The 27,040-nt window shown below is 35.5% G+C and overlaps 1 protein-coding gene across 4 annotated transcripts in view; it reads left to right on the top strand.

Moving 5' to 3' along the window:
• The window catches only part of PTPN3 (protein tyrosine phosphatase non-receptor type 3), a 171,203-nt gene extending 145,913 nt beyond the window's left edge, over positions 1-25,290 (top strand). For all 4 annotated transcript variants that reach the window (XM_069778723.1, XM_069778722.1, XM_069778724.1 and 1 more), the window contains 9 exons: positions 411-567; positions 2,346-2,512; positions 5,341-5,431; positions 5,696-5,757; positions 6,611-6,757; positions 8,292-8,420; positions 16,750-16,895; positions 17,563-17,698; positions 21,595-25,290. In XM_069778723.1, coding sequence (XP_069634824.1) covers positions 411-567; positions 2,346-2,512; positions 5,341-5,431; positions 5,696-5,757; positions 6,611-6,757; positions 8,292-8,420; positions 16,750-16,895; positions 17,563-17,698; positions 21,595-21,672 — 1,113 coding nt within the window. In that variant the 3' untranslated portion in view covers positions 21,673-25,290. The remainder of the gene's footprint in view (positions 1-410; positions 568-2,345; positions 2,513-5,340; positions 5,432-5,695; positions 5,758-6,610; positions 6,758-8,291; positions 8,421-16,749; positions 16,896-17,562; positions 17,699-21,594) is intronic.
• Positions 25,291-27,040: the final 1,750 nt, after the last annotated feature.

Genomic DNA, 27,040 nt, shown 5'->3' with positions numbered 1-27,040 from the left:
GGACTTCTCAGTATTCACTGCATAAAAAATGAAGCGTGTTATCTTATGTGCCCAAAACACTTTTTCCAGAAATTCATTTGCCAATGGCTATAACCAGGGGTTGTTGAGGCTTGGAGTCTGAAATTTAGATCTTTAAGAGCAATCTGATGATGGCTGCTTAATAAATACAAATTCTTTTTATAGCTATCAATATGCTGTTTGAACTGTTTCTCGTTTTCATTGTGAGGCTTTGAAGCAAGAAAGACAGCTTTAGGTCTGAATCCTTTGATAGAACTTCTGATACAGAAGATGAAACCTTGTCAGGAGAACTCTGAAGACTTTGCTTACATGATGAACTTAATATCCTGATGTGTTCCTGCTTACATGACTGGATGCAATGACATTAATGTGTTTCTTTGGTCTTGAAACAGGCTGATAAATGCATTCCAAAACTGAATGAAGGTGATCAGATAGTATTAATTAATGGCCGAGATATCTCAGAGCACACGCATGACCAGGTGGTCATGTTCATAAAAGCCAGCAGAGAATCTCACACGAGAGAGCTTGCACTTTTGGTCAGGCGGAAAGGTAACTGGGCTAATTTTGTTCACTTTTAATGTTTTTGAGACTGTTGCTCTTATGCTTGGTGGTATACCCTTTTCTGTTTACATAAATGTGTTCTCAGCGCACTGGGAATAGGTCTGTGCTAAAAAGTAGAACTCCCTGCATTTGAATTAGTAGTGCAAATAGTTTTAACTATATAGGTTCTTAGCACTGCAACAAAGAATCTATCTAGTTAGAATTTCTTTTTATTTAAGTTCTAAAAATCTGTGAAAACAAATAGTCCACTGCAAAAGTTTGTGGTTTGTTTTTGATTTTGAGTGTTGGGGTTTTTTTTTAAATATAGCATAATTTCACGAATCCCCAATTGCAGGTTTGCAAATACCCCTGGGCTGTTCCCCAGCACAATTATACAATGAAACAAGTTAAATAAGCTTCTTTTTCTTTTCTTTCTTTCCATTCTTACAATAGACATTTTGTGACAATACGACTTTGACTTGTGCTGGCTACTTGCTAAACTGCTGCCACCAAACAGGAGACAATCTCTGAAATATGCAGGATCCTAAGCCTGCATATTTAAAATATGGGGAACCCATCCAGCTTGGTTTTGCTTGCTCTGTATTGAAACACATGCAGGTCCCAAGAGCTTTCAGATGATGTGAAACTTCTACTTTATTATTTACTTTCCTGAAGAGCTGTCGTAAGACCTTAACACGCACAGTTATGGAAAGGTTTGCACAGAGTTTCTGATTACATTAAGACTTAAAAATCTGAAGGGATTATGCATCACTGGGAAACAGGACAGAATAAAACTGCCTAAATGATATATACTTCTGTAGCATTTACTTTATTTAAAATTTCTTGTGTTTCTAGGAAGACAGATGGGCTCTTGGTCTTGATTGCCCTGAACAGTCCCACTCCTGTTATTGTAGGTCTTTCTATTGGTTCTATGCAGTATTCAGTCTTCCCGTAACTTTTCTAGTCCCCTTCTTACTTGCAGATAAGAGAAGTCTGCTCTTAGTTAAAGATAACCTGTGGCCTCATGCCAGTTGTTTGTATAGGCATGAGTATGAACAGCTCCCCATTTTCTGAAGTCGGGCAGGTATGAGTCATTCTGATCATTGCAGAGAATAACCACAGCTGAACATGTTTGGTGATACAATAGCTTTCATAGAGATAGGACTGCTGTGTAGATTAATTAATATTTGTCATGTTCTTTAACATGTTAGCAAGCAATGTCATAGAAAACTGATTAATACATTTTTTTGTAGTTTATTAAGTTAGTTACTCCAATGTTAGCATTTGAAATTGCAAAAGATAATTCAATTGCTTCTCTAATGGCAAGGGAGTACAATGTAAGTATGTTCATGTTTGTTTTGCTATTGGGAGTCCAAACTTATATAAGCTTCTTACAGAGATATTCCATTAATTATGCTCTAAACCTTCTTAAGCAAAACTCATTTTTTTTTTACCATGGTGGATGTTGTGATTCATTAGCCTATTCAGCAGTTCATTCTGTAAGACAAGGTTGTAGCAAAAAACTCTTTGTCCTTGGAGATCAAGTTCTTTGCCTTCATAGATAGGCACCTTGAGGAGTTGCTTTTTCTGAAAGGTCATAAGGGCATTTTATTCCTAGTAGTTTCTACAGTAACATAGAGAAATGCAGTTAAATGTGTTGCTGTTTGCTTTTCTGAGGCCTTGGCTTTGCAAACTTTGTTGTTCTTGCAAGCTGGTAAATTTTAGTATGTGTTGCAAACACATTAATGCTGTATGTAACAGACTTTAATTTTCAATACATCTTTCAGTAGTTAAACAGTTTGTGGAGCCTAAATCAGAAGACGAAGCTGACTCCCACAATCTCCCAGAATCTCTTCTTCCAATCTGTTCCGAATATGGTGGTGATACGCTGGAGGAGTCTATGGAGCAGCTAGGAAGAGGGCTGGAAAGTGGGACTGTCCTTATTCAGTTTGAGGTAGGTAATACTCGACTCTCAAACGCCATTAATATAGACCAATAGCTGTGACCAGCAAGTAATGTAAGGGCTTAATTAATTGGAAATCTCATTGCTCCTGTTCAGACTTATCTCAAGAGAGCAGGAATGTGACTTGCCCATTGTTTTCACCTTTCACTACTTAGGTTAGGGAAGAATGAGCTATCAGTCTTGCATTAAACATCATCTGCTGAGAAAAATGTGTTTTAATGAACATGTTTCTAGCTCAAGTAGCCAAAGATCACTACGTTAGTATTTTTTTTTCTTAATTATTTTATTGAGTAGAATAGTGGCATTTTGACAGAGGCCAGTCTTGTACTTTGCTGCTTTTTTCCATGCTGCTCAGTGCCATTTCAAAAACATTTTTTATATCTTAAGTTAGGGTTTCAAGTTCTGACGTGTTGCCTACTTTCACAGAATAACAGTAGCAGCTTGACCATTCCTCATCATCTGCTCTTAGAGGTTGATATGAAAGTGTTGGAATGTTAATTTCCATTTGCAGGATACTTGTAATGTCCAGTTCTGTGGTGTTTCTCCCTGGTGATCTAAAACTCTGATGGTTACTTCTTGGGCAGATTACTTCATAGGTGAGATTCCCCTATATATATATAGGATGAGACTTTGAAGAACTGCTGTATAGATTAATGAATTAATGTTTGTCATGTTCTTCAATGTGTTAGCAAGGAATGTCATAGAAAACTGAATAATAAGATTTTTTATAGTTTATTAAATTAGTTCTTTCAGTGTTAGCTTAAGAAATTCCAAAAGATAGTTTAGCTGCTTCTCTAATGGCAAGGGAGTACAGTGTATGCATGTTTGTGCTTATGTTGCTGTTATGGTTCCAGACATTTATAGTAACTTTGGAGAAACCCTGGTTATTATGATTTATAAGTTTCACATTGTTGAGTTCTGGAGTAACCCTTTCTGATGCTGAAAACTTGTAGAACAGCAATACAATTTTTCCCCATTTTGATATTTTTTCCTTCATAGTTTTTTCAAATGCCATAAGATTTGATGGTGGTAGCTGAGGAGATGTGGTCTTCCTTATTGCATGACCACTCTTTTTATCAGGTTTGCTCTGTTTCCAAGATTTCAGAGAGTTAAGATTTCCCCCTTTTTAAGGAATTGTAGACTATGGTTCACAGCTGCTTTCCAAAATCCACAGCACTTGTTGCAATGCAACAATAGCAATGAGCCTGTTGGCTATTGAAACAGTAACTCAAAAGATATGAACTAGTCTTTCAACTCTGAATTGTCAAGCCATTGACTAAATTTGTGCACAAAGTTCCTGTAATAATCTTCATAGAACATTTGATCCTTTATGACTTTTTTTCCTGACAGCACTTATAAAAGGATATTACTGCTGTTACAAAAAAGCGCAAAACCTTTTTGAAATCTAATAAACTAGGGGCCAGCTTAGTGGCCTTTCTTTGAGTTCACTGTTTAGTGATCTTCAGAAGCAGATACAATGGCAACATCACCTCATCAGCTTTGGTGGCTCTCAAACTCTCTATTCACATTAGTAAACTAGTAAATAATTAGCCAGTAGGCTATGAATAATCGTTTTTCCAGAATATCTTCCTCCACTTAAGCAGAGTTTAAGAAGTCTGTCAATGGCAAATGACTTTTTGCCAGGCAACAATAATGAAGCTCCAGAATTGTTACTTATCATTATTCTTCCTTGTGCCCCAAAAAAGCAGAAATCACAACTTGGTTTTAGTAAAATGGAACTTGAGTTATAACTGATAGAAGCTGTTTGGTTACATATGTTATCAAGTTCTCTTCTCTCATGGCTTGTTTATGCTGTTCAAGTTGGAAAAATGTGGTAAGCTGTGATACCAAGTCTTAGGATTCAGTAAATCTCACAGTAGAATGAATTTTTTGTGTGTTGTTCCTTTTCTCTCAACCGAAGTAGGGGATTTTAGCCTCCTGTTTGTTTCATTCCATTTTATGTATGGACCCATATTCTAAATCTTCATTAAACATGTGAGATAAAATGAGCTCTTTGGTAAGTGTTCAGTGAAGTATATAAAACTCTGGCACAGCCAGGTAAATAACTTAGTTGTAAGTTGGTTTCATGTGTATGTAATACAGAAAAACTGTACTTGTATAATTATATTTCTTGATTTTTGTTGTTTGTTTTTTTTTTCCCCCTTCTGTACCTTTTGTTGTCTTGTACAATGCACTTAATGCATGTTGACCTTAAAATTTGGTTATACACTTGTATGCCTACATTTACTGCAGATAAAGTTTGCAAGATAGGGGTTGGCCCAAAAGAAAGGGAGCCACATGTTAAGAGATTGCGATACATTGAAGCTTTGTTTTTTCAGGTACTCGGAGGATTGAATGTGGTGGGTTTAGTCCAGAAAAAAGTTTGTCTGAGTTTTTTTGTGTTACAGTTGGTTCCAGAAAATATCAGTCTGCAGCTTTTTTTTTTCTTGTGATGTCTTTTATTGCTCACTTCTTCTACCCTTAACTGCTGTTTTCCTACTGGCCCACAGTTTTATTAGAAAAATGCAATCTTGCAGGGAAACAGTTTATGACTCTCACATTTCCTCTTTTTTTTTTTTTCCTAGAAATTCCTCTAGAGATGATGATGGGCTAGCAATAACAGAAATTCTTGTCATGTTAAATACAAAAAACTCTCAGGTGAATTTTGCAGATGGTTAGGAAAAAGATTAAAGAAAGTAACTTCTGATTTTTTATTTTATTTTATTTTTTCAGTCTATGTATTTTCATGTGAATCTATTTAGGGTGTACATAGCATAATCACACCCCTCAATCCTACCATTTTACATTCTGTTTTGCAGCAACTTTATAGAAAGAAACCAGGGTTGGCTGTTACATGTGCAAAAGTACCTCAGAATATGGATAAGAATAGATATAAAGATGTTCTACCTTGTGAGTATTAAGCACAGTTTCTGCCTTTTTTGCCTTATCCTCTAAATGATAGCTTATAAACTGTTGTATTGAACTTCTTGATTAAAGATTTCATTATATAATCAAAGTCATATAATTGTTCATTTTATTTTCTAAAAGGTAATCTATTCTGGTTTGTATTTTGCTGTTTGCACATCTGCAATTCTTCAGGTTTTTGACTTAGTAGAAGGGAAGCATGGCCCTTAATTGCTAATTTTATTCCTTCTGGTTTTTGTGTGTGTGCAGATGATGCCACAAGGATAATATTGCAAGGGAATGAAGATTACATTAATGCAAATTACGTGAATGTAAGTCAGAGGCCTGTACTTGCTCACTTTCTATATTACAATAGCAGACTAAATTTAGCCTTTTTAAGGAATAAGGGGGTTTTATTTTATATTTGGGGAATTAGCAAATGTAAAAGATATAAAAAATTTGTAATGTAAAAGATGAAGCGTCTCCTGTGAAACAAGTGGCCATCCTGATACACAGTAGATGCAATCATGTGGTATACACTGTAATATGTGCAGAGTCATTAACCAGTAAAAATTGTTTTACCTTTCCATGTACTGTAAATGCTGAGGTTGTCTTAGAGCTTAAAACTAAGCCTTTTTCCCTATAGAACCACTTACGGCCTACCAACTATGCTATGAAGAGTCCAGAAGATAAACCAGAGCCCTGATTGCCCTAATCATGTGTGTAGGCTGGGAGACAGGGAAAAGAGGGGAAAATATATAGATGTTTGTCAGATACTTAAGTTAAACACCTGAACCACAGAATCAGCTATTAACTTACTGTGTCTAGTATCAGGCAATAAACCGCTTTTGCTAGTGTACCTTTGATACACCTTGCCATTATTCCTTACCAAATACTAAAGAAAATTTGGAAAGCTTTGCAGTTTGAAGTTTTCAAATACATTTTCACTGTTTATCATCTTTTCCTAGGTCAGCATGAAGGACTATAGAATCTATAGTATACAACTGGTTTAAATTAAATATTTAAAGATTTTTCACATAACAAATTGTGATCTTGATCATCTTATTACTCAGCTTGCCACCTTAATCTTCCCTCAAAACTTCCTGTTTGAATGAAATGCTGAATTAAAATAGTACTTGACTAGTGAGAGCAAACTTTACATAGGATTTTTCTTTCTCTTTATAGATGGAAATTCCTTCTGTGGGCATTGTGAACAGGTACATTGCTACTCAGGGGCCTCTTCCACACACATGTGCACACTTCTGGCAAGTAGTCTGGGATCACAAGTTGTCACTGATCATCATGTTAACAACTCTCACTGAAAGAGGACGGGTAAGTGTTCAGGTTCTTTGTATGCTGAAGAAATGTACTGTGCCTCTAAACTTTTTTCCCATTGTTTTGATTAAATAACCCTAAAATAGGCCAGCTGATTCTGTTGAATCATTTCTATGAAGGCCAGGCTTTCTGAATTACTTAGAGGAACAGATACTCTGCAACTTTCTTTTAGTTATGCTGCTTTGAAAATAAACCAGCTGTCTGATAAACAGAAATCACTGTATTGACTCCGTCTTGTTGGTCAACCAGGTACTATGTGCTGTCATTTTTTTTTCCCCCTGAGAACTGGGCTCCATGTGGCCATTGCTTTCCTAACAATTCAGCAGACGCCTGGAAACATTGAGCAGGTTGAGCAAAACTTGTGGTCTGGCTTCAAATAAGAGCCTGCCATTGGAGTACTTACTAGTTTTAGCATGCTGGTGGTCAGAATTAAACCTGATTGCTTTTATTTATGTTGTAGTTTCTTTACTAGAATTGCTTCGATAATTCTTTTAATTCTGTTTCAATAAATTCTAGAACTCCATTAATTTCAGAATAATACAGTGAAAATTAAAGCAGTATATGGTGCATTCTGTTGTACTTTGATTTAACGTATTATTTGTAGCTTTAAAGATGAAGTTTTTAGATTATTAATGCACATAAAGGGATTGGTTTTGAAGTTTTAGAAGCTGAAAACTGAACAGGTTTTTTTTAAGAGGTGGAGATGATGACTTCTATATGCCTTCACTGTAGCCTTTATCGTTACTTCCTATGTGATCTATCCTACACTATCAAATTTATCTGGCATCCCAGTCAAAAACCAATGTTTTCTGGAAAGCAAGAGAGTGAGTATTTGAGGTCCTAAACAGCATAATGATTGGCACGTCAGTAAGAACAGTTAATCAACAATGTAATTCCTCATTGAAATGTATGAAAGAAGTGTGAAAGCTGAAAAGCAACAGCTTTTAACCATGGTCATGGTACGTAGCTGGTCACAGTTTTATTTCCATGGATGGAGATTCCACAGCTTCATAGGGTATCTTGTTTCTGTGCTTGACCATCCTCACAGAATTTTTTTGCCAACTTCTAATCAGAATTTCCCTTTTTGAATCTTTTTTTCAGTCACCTCTTGTCCTTTCATTGTTCGCTTTCAAGAAAACTGTGGGTCTGTCTTCAGCCACCTAATAGCAAGTTATAGCAAAGTTAGTTAAAAATTTGTCCCCTACACTTTTCTTAAGGCTGAATAAGTCTATCTGTTTCTCCTCCTACATTATGTCTTCAGAAGTCATTTTAGCAATTGCAGATAAGTACCAGACAGAAAGCATCTTGCATCCAGTTTACCTGAATTTTTATTATAAATGACTAAAACGTTTATAGAGAATTTAGTCTATTTTGTCATGCTGTTTTCCAATTTGGATGTAAACACCTCAGGAACAAACCAGAATAGATTTTTATACCGCTCCTTCAATTCCCTGATCCATAGCATTGGAGGGGAGACTGGAAACAGAAGTGCCTGTATACTGTCTTGATGTTTGCTTAATTTTCTTTACAGACCAAATGTCATCAGTATTGGCCTGATCCACCAGATGTAATGGAATATGGCAGCTTTCGTGTCAGATGCCAGTCTGAAGATTGTACGATTGCCTATGTTGTTAGAGAAATGGTGATTACGAATGTTGAGGTAAACACCCGTTATCTTTAATTATCCCCAAGCAAGCTGAATGAATACATGTATAGATAGATAGATATAGACTCTGTGTCTAAGCATGTACGTCCCTGTGCATGAATATAAAAGTGTGTGCATATATATATACACATTTTTAGAAAAAGAATATTAATATATTATATTAATCAACATAGTATGATTATTTCTTTACAGCTTCTCTAAAAACACACTTTCTGAAGTTCTATAATACATTATGCCGTACAGGTACTGTAATAAGCTTCATAAAGACGTTTAGTGCTCTTCTGTAAACAGTTTTGCAGTCACTGACTCTTCACAAGTATTTTGATTTTCAATGAGTTTTTTTCCTAAGTAACTGTGCTCTTTCAAGGATGACATATGGGTCACTTGGTTAATGGCACATGCAGCTAGAATAGCTAACAAAGTGAAGCGTAATAATAATGTTTTGAGAGAAGATGCAGAATCTCACCAGTTCCTTTTCATTGTCTTTAGCCCAATTTTAAAAAAAGAAAAAAAATCCTTATATATCTCAATTGAAATGTGCTCGATTTATGTAAGGTACTTATATACCATAGCTGTTAATACTTTATGCCAATTGAAGGGTTATAAAGCAAAGAGAAAGTTAAATACACGGAATACTTCTTATATATCAGCTTGTGTTGTGAAATCTATGTTCAGATCGCATCTAGACTTCCCACAACCTGAATATATGGGATGTAGTGTGGCTTTTGTTTGTAAGTTGTCCTACATTTCTTATACAATTCCTTCTCATCACTTTTCTAAAATTCTATGGTCACAAACATTTTCTAAAAAGATGAAGGGTTTGAGCTATCATAAGATACATGTGTAAGAAATCACTGTGTAATGACCAAATGCTAACTTACAGTTCCAATACTAGTCAGTCTTTTAAACTTCTGTATAGTTAAGTAGATTTTACTGTTACTAGAATTGCTAGTAGTAAGAAAAAGAAAATGTCTGGTTTAAAATGTAACATTTAATTGATGTTCTTACAGCAAGATGACCCACGCTTTAGTCTTACAAATCTGTGACTGAATTTATCACTTGGCAGTGCATCCAAATTTGTTTTAATATGATTAAGACTTCCTTTGTAATCATAAACATGTGAGATGCCAGTACTTTAAGGTCTTTCAGTTAAGATGGTTTACAGTGTTTCAGTTTCTAGCTATGAGAAACCATCCAGACAGGGAGCAGCATGATTTTTTGGTTCTGTTTTTCAGCCAATTAATCTGTAAGTGATAAACTTGAATGTCAGCACAGAAGAAACAAACCTCATTAAAGCAGTACTGCAGAGTATAGGCAGACAAACTTTTAGTCCCTGTCACTCAAAGTAGTTGATTGCCAATTAACTTGGGTTAGCTAATGCTTCATGTAAACTATTACACTTTACTCTTCTCAAATACTCGTTCTTTTTCTTGGTTAGTATTTATCAAAACAGTACATAGTTTTGAGTAAATTCACTAGTTAACTGTATTCACTACGTGTTTTCACTTCAGGTGTCTATTTACTAGCATGTGAAAGTCAAAATCCTAATGAGAATGGGGCAGTCATTTTTTTTTTAATACAAGTTAATTCTTTTTGAGTTGTGTGAGAATATAGTGTACCTTTGTAGACGTGTTAACAGATGTGAAAGTTACAGGGATCTTCAGCTGTGTGAGTTGTCTCATGATAGCTCTCAGCTGAGAACATCCTTTCTCAAGCAAAGGCATATGCTTGAGTAGATTTCATCTAGGTTAGACAAAAGCATGCTAAAGTTAGTCCTAGGTGGATGTGTGTTTGCAGTGAGGGTAAGGTTTTGGTTTGGTTTTTTTTTTCTTCACTAAAGGCAAGTTTACTTGTACACTTAAATAAAGTGGCTACACTCTAAAGAGCACTGAACACTGAGCTGTCTATATAATAACAACAAAAATAGATAGCTCTGTGTGCATTTGGCATTTCAGATGGAAATAAAAAACCTTTGTAGCTTGTTAAAACATAGTGAAAGAACTTTCTGAAACACTGAAGTATCTCCTAGGTTTACATGTCATTTGAATTGCTTTCTTAAAGCTGACCAAATGTATTCTATAGAAGGCACCTTGTGTTTGAGTAGACTTGGCAAAGCTTTATATGTACTACCTCGAACAGATATTGTTATTGTATTCTTTGAAGAATACGTAAAAAGTCATCTGAATTCAAACCAGGGTTTTATTATTCCCTGAACTAATGTGAGCGTCATCGGACTGGTCTTTTTGAAGACAAGTAGCTTTTAATAGTGAGATGGATAAAGCTTCCAAACTCACAAGAGACTTGCTTTCTGTTGGAACAGCATATTTGTGAAAGACTTTCCTGTGAATTAAGTTGCATAGGCTTCAAATCTGCCTTTAGGGGAAAATAGCTCAAAAGAGAAGTTTATGAAAAGATGCCCTTGGCCTTTTGTTCATATATGTTCAGGAGACTTGATGAACAAGAAACTTTTTAGGATTTTTCTGATGCGGTTTAACTGGGTACTTAACTCGGTACTTCTTTACCTGTCACTGAAGATCAGCAAATGACTGCAAATGTGTGAAATATTTGTAACCTTTCTAAGCCTCATGAAATGAAATAAGGATTAATTTCCTGCCTTTTCTTTTCAAGACCAAGATTGAAAGCTATCCTGTAGAAAAATGATAGAAAAGCAAATAAAGCACTAAGTTTGTTTTTTTGAGGTTGGGTTGGTTTTGGTTTGTTGAGGTTTTTTTATTTTTTAAAAAAAGCTTCAGAACATTTTTGGGCACCAGAGCAAACAGACCAAAGGAAAGAAATTGTGTAGTGTGAGTGCAGAATTCATCACACAGTAGACTATTTTCTAAAACAAGATAAATATTTCTTTTTAATCATTGAAGAAAACTTTCATTCAGTTTCCTTTAAGATAATTGCCTCGCAAAACATCATTGCTCATTAAATCTCACTGATTTCATCCGGTTATGTTTTGAAAAAAACTTTTTTGCTGCTTTCCCTTGTTTAAACAAGCTTTTTTCTTGATTTCAATTCAGTGTAACTAGAACCCAGCCATGGAACTTAGCAGGGCTGTGGAGATGATGCTTGCTGAAGCATATTCCTCACATAAGTTTGAAGAACTGTAGTTTTGCAAGTTTGGTTTTTTTCTTTATTCTGCCACATCTTACTTAGTTGTTGCCACACCTTGTTAGTTGTTTCCAAAGTGCCCTGTCATTCTCCCACCTACTTAGTTTTATTAACTAAACTAAATCATTCAAACAAAAAGGAAAAAAAAATCAAGATGTATAAAATTGATTGAATTTCATCCTTTAAAGAAAAGTTATACCATTGCTATAATGAATGAGGAGTCAGTGCCATGAAAGAGCACTTACACCTTGTGAACAGCCCAGGTCAAGGTAATTAAGGCAGTTGCTTGTGTCATAATAAGGACTGTTTAGCATGATTGTGCAGACAATGGCAATGCAAATAGAGGGATTTGGGGAGACAAGCTTTGTTTCAATTTAAAAGCTATCACTTTCCATGGACATCATGTTGATGGAGGCGATGATTTGAGGAAAAACAAAATAAATTGATGCAGCCATTCAAACAAATTGAAAATTAAGCATAAATTCATTTTGCTAAGGAAGGATATTGCTGTTTGCTGAAGGGAGGAGGTAAAATTGCAAGATGAAGAATGACTGGTATCTTTCTGTTTATGAATGACCAGCATGTAGGCCTTCTAGTGACTGTTAAATTGATAATAGAAGAAACAAAGGCAGCAATGTAAATAACTATACTGCCAGCACTTTCTGCTATAAACAGCTGAAAATAGGATATCTGTAGTTTTTACACATCTTGATTGTTTGGGCTGAGGCTTTCCACACCAGTTGTCTTCCTTGCCAGATACTTGTCATACAGCAGTTTGTGGGGGGAAATGTTGAGTTTGCTCATGTTAAATATTCTTAGATTGGTTCACTGAAACTTTTGCTTCTGCATGTTAAACAAGACCTTGTATTTTCTCTTTCCAAAGAAATCTATGTAAATTTGACCACGTCATAAATGTCTTGAACAAACCTGTTGCACTGCAGAAGTATTTTAAAGGCTTCTCTGAAAAGCATCTCCACTGAACGTGTTCTGTTCTGTCAGATACTCATGACAGAAGAAAACGAGCTGGTTTTGAACAGTAAAGAGCTGAAGAACAAAAGTAGATTAAAAATGTTATGGCAAGGGTGGACAGAAGCATAATGAGGTGGGAACAGTTACCCAAAGAAATGCCAAATGCCACTGCCAAAGTATCTACTCTTCAGAAGCTAGGCTTTAACCTTGATCACTGAGTCTCAGCTTTCAAGGTATATTTGTGAAGCTTACTAGCAAAGACCATACCTTTTCCTGCTTAGAAGATAATAGGACCGTTTCAAGGTTAACGTAGTTCTAAATGGTGAAATTTCTTTTATTATTTTTTTTAGTGAAGATTATATTATAACTTAGACCAAAAAGGACATTAAATGAAAAGGTGAAATGCAAAATCAGTTCTTGAATTTTAAGAAAAGTCAAAATTAAGGTTGTCCTTTCAAGCCTAAATTTCCTTCTTGCTATATGAGTGTTATCATTCTAAGCTGTGTGTGTTATTTTTCTGGAGAAAACAGGGAGAGTCATTTTAGAAGAATGAAACGAGCAAGCCTGCCTTTTGAAGTAATTATAATAAGCAAGGCTGCAAACTGCAGAAAGATGGTCTTGACAATGAGATTGTTTTGCAAGTGTTACAGCAGCCGTTTGAAGCTTTTTACCTCTGACAGCCCTATACTTTGTCAGGAGTTCCAATCCCAATGGCATACTTACTAGAAAATATCATGTGTCTTTACCCTGTGTTTTTGAGTGAAATCTGTGATATTAGCTTAACCACAATGAAGTTGCTTTTGCAGTAAGATATCTTGAATTTGCACAGGAGGGGTAGGTACAAGTACAACTTTTTTTGGCTGATACCTTTGCTGCAGCAGCTGTAACCATTATCAGAAGGACAGTAACAAATACCTTGGGACACATATGATGTCTTAGACCTCTGTAGCTGCGTGGCAAGTAAATGTGGGTCAACGCCTTGAAGCAGCTAAATGTTGGCCAAGTGGCTGATGATAAACTGGGCAAATTACATAATCTAGAAGTGTCACAGGAGTCTAAGTTGTTTGGACTAATTCTTTTCAGTCCACCATTTTTAAGATGATTTGTGGAAATATCAAATACATAGATTCAATTGAAATCAGTCCATGTGAGTGCAAATAACATTAAATATTTTTGGAAGAATAATTTGTACAATGTCAAGTTAGCAAAAATAGCAACTGGGACACGAGCAACTCTTTCTGTCTCACTTTGTGTAAGTTTAGACTTATAAAACAGGACTAATGTAGCCAGATTTTATAAAGATAAATTCTACATTTATCAGTCATTAGGATGCTACAGTAATGACTGTCATTGAAAACCTCAGTTCAAAAAAAAAAAAAAAAAAATTGTGGAAAGGATTTAAGCTGACTTGCCGAGAATAATGGTTTGGAGAGCAACTTGAGCATAAAGAGAAGCTACCTCTTATTTTCCATTACCAGGTTTGTACAAAGTAGCAGGGTCTGACAGAAATAGTGTGTTTAAAAATAAGTATTGTTAATAGGACATGTACAGTGGGGCTAACTGTGGGACCAGTAACTTTAACTCTAGCACTTTTTTAATATATGAGTGCTAGATTGTAGTAACTATGGTCTTTTAATGCAAGTTATTTCCATGTGTGGTGGTATTTGACTGAAGTTTTCTGAATTTAAAAGCTGACTTTCATTATGATTGTAAAGACTTGAAGATTTTATATTTTAAAAAAACCACTAGAAATAGCTTAAAAGAAATCTAGACTTCATCAGAGTACTGATTTGATATCTTCCACATGAGACAAAAATATTAGAATTAGAAAAACTAGTTCTAACCTATATGAATGTAACTACTGTTTACAATAGGTTTAACTTACTAATAAAAAAATGAAGTATTTTAAAATACTTCATCTTGAAAAGCGAGTGATGTAATGGTCAAGGTTTAACAATTTGAATCATCTCAAAAGAGCTCAACCAAAAGAATCAAAACTGATTATATCAAAACACAAATAACTGGAAAACTATACTGAAGCTTGAGGCATACCTGGAATAATTACCAGCCAGCTACGTTGGTCTCTAGGGATGAATAGGGCACGTAACAGAAAATGATCATACCAAAAGGAGCAGCTCTGAGGACTACGCGCATGCTCTTACAGTGTATTCTTATTCTGAATGCCTTATGTAACATGCTTGTTGTACTTAATATCTATGAACTATTTAAAAAAAATGCAACTCGCTATATTTGAGCCTGAATTACTGATAAGTAAAAATTAAGTTAACTCTTTCTTCTTTTCTGAGCTTGTAAAATGGCTTTTGATGCTACAGATCACTGTCGGTGGTTCTCGGGTGTGCCACTGGCACTTATCCATGAGGCATGGCTAGAAGTTCTTGATGCGCATGGAAGGTGACTGGATACTCACTCTTGGATTACTTTAGAATGAATCAAGTCCTTGTTTCACCTGAATGCTGTAATTCAAATGCCTCTGATTTCAGAGAATCAGCTCAAACTCTTACATGTAACTTTTGCATTTATCTCATTTCCCTTTTGAAGAGGTTCTGATTAAGCACGTGCAGATTTGTGGAAGGGGACTTTTTAACAACGTTTTCTTGTCATGGTGGTTTGTGGTTTGTTTTTTTTTCTATCTGTAGCATTTCAGAAAAATTTAAACTGTAATCATTTGGTCAAGCTCAACTACATAATGGCAGCAAAGCTGAGTAGAAAAAGGCCATGCTTTTTCTTGCAGAGATCTCAGTCATTGTGGGGCCTTTTGATGACCTGCATGATAGATCCCAATGCAATTTGTATTATAGCGAGCTTGGTCATTAAGGTTAGGTTACATTGTCCACTTGGGCTTTATGCTAGACCTTTTAATTGTGATTGCTCAGGCTTTATCTTTAAGAAGCAAAGGATGAGCTGTGTTGTTTATCTTTGTGTCCCTGGAGGCAATTGTATATTTCTGCAATGACTTTGACTGGAATAAACACATTTCCTAGGACTCTACTTGGTATGTAGGCAGTAGTTATTCTGTCTCCTGTATCTTACTAGCCTGCTCCCTTGGAGTCTAACTACTTCCTCAAGTGGAAGAGGAAAGCAAGCAGTTGAAGGTATTTAAAGCAGTCATATATTTCAGTAGTTGTGCACTTAAGAGAAAAGGGGAAAAACCTCTTAAAGTCACTAGCATCATGAAAACATTCTTGCATGGACCACTAGGGAGAGGCCAGGTTTTATAGACTAATACAGTGATAAAGGAGAGTTTTATTTCAGTAGTATGTCAAATGTGAAGTCTAGTAATGGACGTCGATAAAATGCAGCTAACAGTTTAACTGTTGCTAAATGTGTGGAAGAAATAAAGGAACATGAAAACTTGTCTCAGTTTGTAAAGAGTGAGATCCTCATTGTGTGATGCAGCAGAGCTCAGGAGTGTCTTAATCATTGGTTACATCTGTAACATAGCAGTTGAGCCCAATCTGAATGCAAAGATAATTGAGTGATTTCATAATCAAAGTTAACAAAAAGCTAAACTGAAAGAACTTATGTAAAACCAGTTTTTTAGGTACAATTGAATGAAAAAGAGCTCTTTGTACAACAGAATCTTTTTAACTAATTATATTGCTTCCATACAGAAAAGTATCCTGTATCATACAGAAGTCACTCATATGTACAATGAACATGTATGTATGAATAATATAGATATTGTTTTCTAACAGAAACCAGATTTAGCAAATGTTGCAGCCAACTTTTTATTATAACTGAATCTGTAAGTATGCAGACTTACATATTTAGAATAGTTTGTGTAGCCCCAAGACCCTGTTATTTTGATATTGTTCTCAATAGCTCTTCTGCTGGTTTTAGCTGTTTCTTCCAACCTGTTCTAAACTACTATATAGTACTATTATGCATAACTCTTGCAGCATTTTACCTCGGGTGAATCACTGATGTCAAGGTATGATAGGTCAACAGTCAATAAACTCAAAAAATTAAAATGTGTTTAGATCACAGAAGTTAAACTTGATACCTCATTTATTTAGAAAATGTTATGCCTCTTGCATGCTTTCTAAGAATTACATGTTCATATGAGAATCTGAAAATGACAAACGTTTTCTATATCATATGCATCTTATAGCATCTGCAGAATATGCTTACTGTGAAAAGTATGACTTGTATTTAGCAAACATCAATACAGGAGTCATGACACTGAACACTTTTTGAAAACCTTACTGTATTTTAGACAGAACAACAACACACCGTCACCCATCTCCAGTACGTTGCTTGGCCTGATCATGGCGTTCCTGATGACTCCATGGACTTCTTGGAGTTTGTGACCTGTATGAGGCCAAAGAGAGTAGAGAATGAGCCGGTCCTTGTTCACTGCAGGTACCTGTGTTTTAAAATTCTGGTTATAGGTTTGCTTCAGCCATAGAGTGAGCATTTGCTTTGAAAAGTTTGTCTGCAAGACAAGAGATTCCTTGAATGAAATGAAAATGTTAAATTGTGCAACACCAGCATTCACTGTTGAAGACAGAAGCACTGGTGGTGTACCTAAAGGATGAGTTTCTTTTCTCTCTCTTTCTCCTGCAACTTTTTGGTGAAATGGCTTAGTTATGTAATTATCACAGAGCTGATAACCTGCTATGTAAGTTGTTCTCCATTTTTATCCTCTACCACTGTTGTAACCTCATTTTGAATTTTTTTCTGCTGTTCATGTGCCTGTCAAAAAGCAGTCAGTTAGCTCTTACCTTTTTTTAGTCAAAAATACCAAACCAGTGAATTCAGACTTGTAAGCAGTTATAATTGTTAAAAATCCATTTACCTTAAGTGAGGTTTTAGTTTTATTTATATAAAAATTCTTTTCTTTTTGATAATTGGCAGGAAATATTACTGAAGTTGCTTTAAAGATAAGCTTTGCACTCTGTACTAATTTTATTAAGGTCTTCCTGTAATTTCTAAGGCTATTTAGCATCCTAGTATTAAGACTGTGATATGAATCTGGTACATTGCAAAAACCTTAGTTTATAGACTATTTTTCTGTTACATTTCACAGTGCTGGAATCGGTCGCACTGGTGTATTGGTCACTATGGAAACAGCCATGTGCTTAATTGAAAGAAACCAACCTGTTTATCCACTGGATATTGTACGAAAAATGCGAGACCAGCGAGCTATGATGGTGCAAACATCAGTAAGTGATGGAGAGGAAACATCATTTTCTGTATATATGCTGCATTTGTCCAGTTTTAAAACAGATCCAAAATTTTTTAAAAGATCTGGTTGTATGAGTTTTCAGTTGCCATTATATTTCATGCTTCCTACATTTATTGTAACATAGCATGGTGGTAAAGGCTGCTTTGCTTGTGAGGTGTGTATTTAACTTTTTTGTAAATATTTCTTACTTTGCCATTAAAAGATAATTTATTTCTATACATTGCAAGTCGTTAGAATGCACAAAGTCAGACTTGCACAAATAAACTGTTCATGTTCCTTTGCCTAAATTCTCTGCAAGAAGCTAGAATAATTTTTTTGCTTTTCATTCTAGTACAGAGCCTTATAGGAAGTTATTAAACTGAAGGTAAAATTAAAGGGTTTGTGGTATGATTTGAAGAGAGGAAGTGGCTTTTCAAGAGCCCACTTTAGGAGTAGAAATTCAAAAGGAACAATATATGTATTTTTTTCTAAATTTTGCCACTACTCCAGTCTGGAAAAAACAAAGGGCAAGAATGAAATTCAGGAAAATTTGGGTAGTATCAATTAATGAAATATGAAAGTAGAAGGTGATTTTAAGGTGGAATTGGCTCAAAGACAATTTGAGATCATGAGGGCAACTTTGTGTCAGCTTTGGAAATGAACATTAGAGACGAAGGATGAAGAATGGGAGGCTCTCCTTTCTTGAGTACAGGTTGGATGACAGAATATTAAGTGTGGGTTATCTCAGAGAGCTAAACGCCCTATGAAAATTGGAAGTAAAGGGGTTTAGACCCCCAAAGTCAACAGTTAAATTGGGCATTTCTGCCTCTCGTCTTCAAAAGAAAATGTGTTTCCACTCGATCAAGGGAAGGAAAAAAGTTACTCGAGAAGACAAATTCTATTCATTAACAGGTTAACGACCGCAGAAGCTAGCATTATGATTGACTAGATGGGGGACAAGTCTTGCTTTATCAAAGAGCGTGAAAGCGTCAGGAATTACGGTTGCTTATGTAACATTAGAGCGCTCTGTGAGCAGAGATTGTCGTGCATGCTGCTGGCGGTCTTGTTCATTGCGTTAGGAGTGCACTCTCTGGAAGTGCATCAGGACTGTATGGTGGAGGGGGGAGCTGTCTGAATAGTCCCCTGCCTGTTCCTCGCGGAAAGGGGAGCTGAGCTTATGACAAAGGATGTCATGAGATGAGAAACACTAGCCTCAAGTTTAAGGAAGCTCAATGTTGGCTTCTGAACTTGTACCTCTCTACATCCCTCAGTTTCTAAAACGAACTGAGCAAGTTCAGGCTTAAATTTTCTCAAGGTGGTTGTCTTTTTGAGAATCAGATATGAGACCCTGAAGTAACCTTCACCTTGCCAGAAGGCCGAGTCCCCTCTTGTTACAACAGAAATCAGCAGGAATTGTCCTTGTATTCTACAGTTTGATATAACTGAAGAATATGGGGAATAGTGATAAGTACACTAACAATCAGACCCTGAGTGTGGAAAACTGATTGTCTAAAACAGGATTCTTTACCTTGCTTGCTGTATTCCACAGTTCACTATCAGCACAATCAGGAGAGGGGTGATCTGTAGGAGCAATACTGTGAAACTAAATTCACTTGTTATTTCTGAAGTATGCAAATACTGTTGTGAAAAGCCAGTGAGCAGAATTGGCATACTGTGCTGTAAATGAGACACAGAAGCAAGCACTCGACTGTGAGAAAACAGAACACCAAAGAGCTGCACGTTAACATTTTGATTCCATCCTGGGTGCTCTATCGCATTCCCATGCCTGCATTGCAGCTAGCCCCACTGCTCATATTTGATATTCAGCTTAGGGCTTCTGGGAGAAGCCATTAGGGATTGTTGTGTTGTAATAGCCTTGCCTGAAGCATTCTCAGCTGCCCTGTGGGGATTGTGTGTGCGCTCCTATTCTAAGACGATACACATAGCCAGATGCATGTTGTGAGTTAATATCAGATAGGGCATACTCAGTAAGTAAGAATGGACTCATCAGAGCTATTAACTGGTCAGTTTAGCGTCTGCTGTTAGTCATGAGACAGCTGTCATTTCTCAAAGACCTGTAACTTGGTCATTGGGAACAGCCAAACAAAAGCTTCGACGGAAATAATAAAGCTACAACAAAATTTGTGTAACCATATGGCCCTTCATTTAAAAAAAAAAAAAACAAAAAAACAAAAAACCAAAACCCTAACCATTATCTTCCATTAAAGAGAAATTAGAGATACTAAACAATACAGAAAGCAGTGCTTTAGGACGTACATAATAGAACTAGTTATCAGCTCAGTGAGCAGTAAGAATGCATGCAACAGATAAGAGCAAAGAAAACAAGTAGTCAGTCTTAGTCAGAGGAAGCAATGCTGAAGTGCTCCTTATTTGTTAGATAACTTGATCACACAAGATAACAGAAGTATTGAACAGAGAGCTAAATATCACACTTGGCTTGTTCAGGCAGTAGAAATATGCAAATGACAATAACAATGAAGAGAAAAGTCAAGGTAATTAAGAAAGACAAAAGAACAGAATGATATTGAAGGTGGGAGTAATTGACTGAAAGGTTGAAAGAAAAGGCAGGAAAATCAAGATGCAGAAAATTAATTTCCATCCCCCAGTTTGCCTTAAGTTTTTCTGTACTTTAGAGAAAATGTATTGCAGGTTATGGACAAGAATAACATCCCCAGCTACTGTTATTTAAATGCAACCTAAGGTCCTTCACAGTCCAAGCATTATCTTTTAGTCCTGTCCTTTGGGAGATATTGGGAGAATGTTTCCAGATGCTCCTGGAGAGGTGATGAGAGCTGACATACAAGGGCAGCTGGGAGAACATTTCAAAGATGTAAAAAGTGATTTAGAAAATGTGAAGCTGCACTTCTCTGAATACATAACATGGAGCTTTGGGGAAAGGTGTTCTTTTTGGGGTTTTGACAATAGTGAAAAGTACTTTTGGAGGAGAGGTATGCTTTGATCTTTGTGAGTTCATTTAAATTTCCATCATCTTGTGTTCTCGACGTTGTTAGTCACAAAAATATTTTCAGGCTATGTGGATTTTTAGTTCTGCACTAGTCCTATTGCTAATGTCTCCCTGTATCACTCTTCAGAAAGAGGCTCACAGGCTAATTGCTTTTAACAAATAGGTCCATCATGGAAGAAATAATCTTTGTAATAGTATAATTCAGAAAAGAAACACTAATCTAATTGGCGAATACTTTTTAAGAACGAAGTAAGCTCAAAATGTTGGGTGACAGAACAATTAATGTGGCTGCTACTCTTCAAAAATATTCATTCTAAAGGTTTTGATCCCATTCTATTACAAAAGATGTGTGGTCTGATTACAAATCGAAAATAAGGTGACTCCATCTTCTGCAATAGTGTAGGTGGTTTAAAAAAAAAAAAGTATTTAGCAAGGCAGTTGGGCCTATATATGGTAACTTTAAATGCATTTTTGGTCATGTAACTTAAATGTGCCGAGTAATATGTAACTGCAGGATTGGCAAGGTTAGAATACTTGTAATAATCAAGTAACTACCAAGAATATAGATGAGATGTATAAAGAACATAAGTAGCTAGTTAAACTTAGTCAGAAGAATCATATAAATTTGCATAGCTTTTACAAATAAATCCTATTCCCTGAGATTTAAGCATGTGTTCCTTTAAATTGGGGGACTGTGTTTTCCTTAGTGTGAGATTTTTAATGCTTGTCCCTTTGTTTACTGTGAACACAGCCAGGAGAGTTGCATTTTCTCCTTCCATTTTTCTGTCTCCTCTCCTGTCGTCCAGGAGAAAAGGAAGCAGTGGGACTGTTAGTCCTATTCAATACTACTGTATAATCAGGAGTTTAATTAACCATCCGTAAATGTTTTTTTTTTTTTTCTTATACAGAGTCAATACAAATTTGTTTGTGAAGCTATTCTTCGTGTTTACAAAGAAGGATTGGTTCGACCACTGGATTCCAGTTAGCACAGCAGTGAAGGATGAATTCTTTTTTCCCCCTAAAAAGACTGCTCTTTAACTAAAGCAAGGGCTTGTTTCTGAAGGCAACTATAACGGACTAGAAGCCCATGAAAAGACAGATGAGCACATTTGAACTGTGGCACTTTAAATTTCTCAAGAAGATTGCTAAATCATGTACAGTATAACAAAGTCATGTAGATAAATATGAGAGCAATTGTGTGTAATATGCTTTATTCACATAGACAACCATAAACAATCATGGAAACCTTAATACATGTCTTTTACTGCCTTAAAACACCCTTCACTTTGGAAGTTACAAAGGTCCTTGTGTTTCCTTTGAAATAGCAGAAAGAAAACTCATAGTATTGAAATGATTCAGCTTGAGAAGGTATTTAGTATCTTTGTATTGTATAAAAGCTCATTGAAGGTGAATAGTTGTAAGTTTCTTATTGGGACACTAAATATTCATGGAAATGTAACCTTGACTTCTAAAAGGCTGACAAAGAGCTTTAAAGGCTAATAATGCATAACTACTGTACATTAAGAGCTGGAAAATTAAGTATTCAGATACCATAAATCTATTAGTAAGTATGCCAGCTGTTGTAATACGCTTCCTAGAAATCGCATCTACTGTATGTGATGTGCAAAATAATGCTGCATTTAAGCATTTATGCAGATGGTACAATCTACATCTTCTGTTGATCAATTTTAATTGCAACTTGCCCTTTTAACAGTGACCTACTTCTTACAGTTTTAGTTATTGTACTCCTTTTCTGTTTCTGCTATCTCCTTTATACTTGTTTTTCACTGCTGTTTCTATATGTGGACCGAAAATATTTTAATTTAAATGGAGGTTTAATTCTGTCACCTTTGTTTCCATGCGTATTTATGAGTTTCTAGATGTAAATGTGGATTAATGTTGCACACATGTACTAGACTTTTGACTTACTGTATATGCAAAGTAGTCTAATCCAATACTGGAAGAAAAATTACTACTGAACCCATCAAATATGTTGCTGCTAATTCAAGGTGTGAAGCTTATAAGGGCACAGGTGTTGCTAGTGTTCAGATGGTGATAAAATGTTGACTTGCTGCCCTTCAGCAAAAACTGATCTTATCCAGTGAAACGCGACTCCCTTTTGCAAGAGTTCTGCGCATTTACTGTGTTTCTTGCTTTATGGAAATGCAGCTAAATTCACATGAAGACTTACGTGGAAAGAGGGAATGAATTTGTACGATGATGAATAATTCACCCTAAGGTACACTGGTCTCCATTTCATTTCAAATGGGAGAATTGGACTTTCTGAACAATATAACCACATTTGTATGATGTTAATTTATTTTGTGTGTGCTTTTTGATTACCCTGAGATAGGTCTTCATTTTCGGATAGTGTTTAAAAAAAAAAATATTCTAAGAGACTGTTTAAAAATCTGTTATTTAAAAGGTTAGTCCTAAATAAGGAAAAATTTTTATGGCGCATATTAGCTGGGTGTTTATATGTGTATAAAAGAAAATTTAGATAATTTTCTTTTTAGATATATATATACACACACATATTCAGATATATTTTAGAATTATGGTTTGTATTATGGATATTATCATTTGTATCTGGAGTTTCATTATAGAAACTGCCACAGCTGTACAATATGCATCTCTCATGTTACCAGAAGGTTATGGTTTTTTCCCCAGGAGATAGCTGAAAAGTGAATGTAGGATGTGCTGAATTGCTGACTCTTGTCTTCTGTAGGCTTGGTCCTTTCTTCAAGATTACATTATTTATTACAGGTAAAGATGATACCTGGTTACTATTGAGTGATCAAAAGAGTTTTAATTGGAACATGCAGGGTAATTGGCAACATGGAGAGTGTCTTGGCTTTGTTAGGTTGAAAGGTGAATAGGTTTGCGCTCCTTCTTGTATACTGCATTCCAGATTTCACTTTCACTGAAGTTTTTGTAATATTTGGGATCATTATCCTCTTGCTTGACTGGGCACAGATTGGAAGGCAAGAGACTGTAGCTGGTTCAGTCTTAACATGCTAAACTGCATCCAGTCACTCAGTCTGTCTGTGACTCCAAAAGTAAAATGATATTGGACATGCACATGTTGCTTGGGAAGCTTTTTTCGAAAAATGTGTGTGGAGAAATGTTGTACAAGTGCAGGCTGCCTGCTGCTCTTAGAGAGAATATTGACCAGGGAGAAAACCTCGTGGCTCTTTCCTACGTGAGGAGTAGTGGGCACTAAAGAATCTGTGCCTGCTGAGTGGTTAACGAAAGCCTCCTTTTTGTTATGTGTGTGCCTTTCGGTTAAAACATCTCTTTTTTCATTATGTTTTTTTAAGTTTTGTTGTGCCCAGGTCTCAGTCATCCCTTGCAGTTGCCATGACTTGCAATTAATAGTTTGTGAAGAAGAGAAAAAGGCAAGGAGCAAAAAAGCAAGAAAATAAATAGTAAGAAAATATTTAGAGTATCTTTGTGACATCTGTTTCTTTCATGGAAGTACTTGATTAAAGTTACGGTTCATTTGTGTTCAAGGTTATTGTTATATTCCTATCGCTATTTATGTTTCTTTGTGTTGAACATGTATTTACCAAAACACTGTAAACGTATTCCTTATATAACTCCAGCCTCAAGATACATGGTGTAGACTTGGCTTACATTAGTATGTGTGTGTTTAAATGATGATGGTCGTATTGTGACAACAAATGCTGCTCTTATTCTGGTAAACTTAGATGGTTTCGGTAATACCATTCATGAACTCTTATTTGGACTTTAATAAGTTGTTTGACATTGATGGCCACTAAGAGACTACTCAAAGCTATAAAAATAGTAATCTCTGTAATATTTGATTTATTTTTTTTGTAAAACCATAGAGCAAATATTAACTACGCAAGTATCTTGTACATTGTGTCCATCTTTATTTCAGTCTTGCTGGGTTTTGCACATGTACCTGTAGGGTCCATGGGGGAGAATGAAGGGGTTTTTGTCTTCTCTCTGTAGTGTGTGATGACTTTGCACTGAATAATGTATGCCTTAGATCTGATCTGGCAATGAAAGCGTAATTATGAAAACATCTTCTTAATGCTGGCTTTTGTTTCCATAAGAATTAGGAAATTAAAAAGACACAGAGTTGATTGGCCTTTTTTTTTTTTTTTGGCAGCAGTTAAAACTCCTAACACAAATTTTTTAACTGTCAAGCAATTGACAAATAGCAGAAAATGCTGTGAAGTCAAGATTCTGTATAACCTTCATAAACAGTTTAACTTTGGTTTTTGCCTGTTCTTGTGTGATCGTGACAATAAGTATTCAAAATTTCTAGCATGGTGGTGGATGAAGAGGGAGTAATAAGCCTTTGAGTTTTTCATCACTGTGAAATACACTAACATTTATTCTTCAGAATTAAACAAATTTTAACTAAGTGGCTTTATATTTGATACAGAAGTAACTAAAATGCCTATGCACAGTGTCTTCAGAAATATCACAGGGGAACACTTCTGAGACAGAGGTGGGAGGGACAGATCTTACCATGTATGGAAAATATGAAAAATGGTGCCGTAAACCATGAATGCCTTTTGTGTAACAGGATGTATGAAATATGAATCATTAAAATACAACCAAACCTTAAATAGTGGTGGTGTTTTGAAACAAACAAACAAACAAACAATTCTGTAATCCAGGGGTTTGCTTTCAATGATCCTGTGTTTTAGGTGTTGGTACTAAATTATATGCAATCAAAATGTACCTAAGAATTCAGCAATAGCTCTTTGTATACGCTCATTGTTTTTAATGTTTCTCTTTTTTCCCCTCCTTTTTTATACTATGCAACACTTGGTGAAAAGTATATCTATATTTCAAAAGAACTGTAGTTCTGAAGTATCTAATGAACTATGCATTTGCTTTATTACAAGCATAATATGATACTGTTTTACAACAAAAGTTCCCCCCTGTAGATAGTGTTCTTACGTGTCAGACTAAATGCATAAATGGTCCACTGATTGAATATGTTGAAAATAGTCACGTATGGTTCATATTCAATCAATTAAAATTTAAACATAGTTATTTCACTGATAATGGCTTTATTGTTATTGCTTTATTGCTGAAATGTAGCATCTAAGTGCAAGTTTATTTTGCTCATTCACATAAAGCCTTTACAGAAAGAGGATGTGCTGGGAAATGTTTGTATTTCAATTGGTAACCTGCAAGTAGTCTACTTGGTTAAAAGCATTTATCAGTTGAAACTGTATAGAAGGTAAAGTTGTGTCATTAAATACTTTATTCAAAGGCAGTTGAAAGCCAAGTGAATGATTAATTCATTATATAAAACTTAATGTTTTGATTAAATGGGTTCTCTTGCATTTAAGTTCTGACACTGATAGTGTTAAGCCATCTCCGATGACTGTCTGTTTTAACAATAGTATTATATTAACATTTTAAATATAGCAATCTAATGCAATATGATTTAGTTTTAGTGTACTTTAACATATTTAATGTTCCAGTTGTTCAGTAGCTGTACAAGCTTCAAAAAATAGTATCCACAATCACTGAAACTTGTCATCTTTTTTTTTTTTAAAGAAAAGTAAGTTTCACTGAATGAAAAGGAAGGAGTAGCACACGATATTGATGGATTTAACCATTTTTTCAGCTCAGACTAACCCTGTGAGAGTAGTGGTCTGATTCGACCACTGAAATAAAGAGCAGTTGTTAAGGACCAAGAATATAATGGAAAAAGCAAATTGTGTGGGCTGTTGACACTGTTTAGTTTTAGCTATAGTTAAGAGACTAGTAACTATTGTCTTTTTTTAAAGACAAACTCATCTTAAGAGGTGACTTTGCGATCGCAGAGTAGAATGTGCCTTTATTGACTCTCCTAATTTTGTTGCAGATTACTTGGACAAGAGACTTGGATGAGAGTCTTAGATTGTGTATTATTTTGAGCTTAGCTGCAGGTTTTGCATCTTTAATGAAATTCTTATTTAAAATATTAAAGCATCAATTTTAATAGGCATTAATGAAACACTTTGGTTTACCGTTAGTTGCTCAACCTCTGTTTTCTTGGCTTTCATGATGTCACTTCTTGAGTTGTCATTGTTTTACCTTATAAAACCACTCTGAGGTTTCCCACAGCTGTAGAACTGGCTTTGTCGTAGACAGACCAAGTGATGTTGCTGTTGCTTAAGATATAATGTTACTTGTATCTGCTGAAGGTGCAATGTGGTGTTCAGACCAGCCTGAACTGAGCTCCTCTCTGAGGAATTTAAACAGTGCTGCTAACAGTGCTAAAAATCATAAAGATATTTTGAAAAAGCATGTAGGAAATGTTTTTTTGAGGGCAGATAAGACCTGATTTTTATTAAAAAAAAATAAATTGTGAGGATG

The sequence above is a fragment of the Haliaeetus albicilla genome, chromosome 3, assembly GCF_947461875.1.
Source record: "Haliaeetus albicilla chromosome 3, bHalAlb1.1, whole genome shotgun sequence".
Taxonomy (NCBI): domain Eukaryota; kingdom Metazoa; phylum Chordata; class Aves; order Accipitriformes; family Accipitridae; genus Haliaeetus; species Haliaeetus albicilla.
This window is presented reverse-complemented; position numbering and strand designations above follow the sequence as displayed.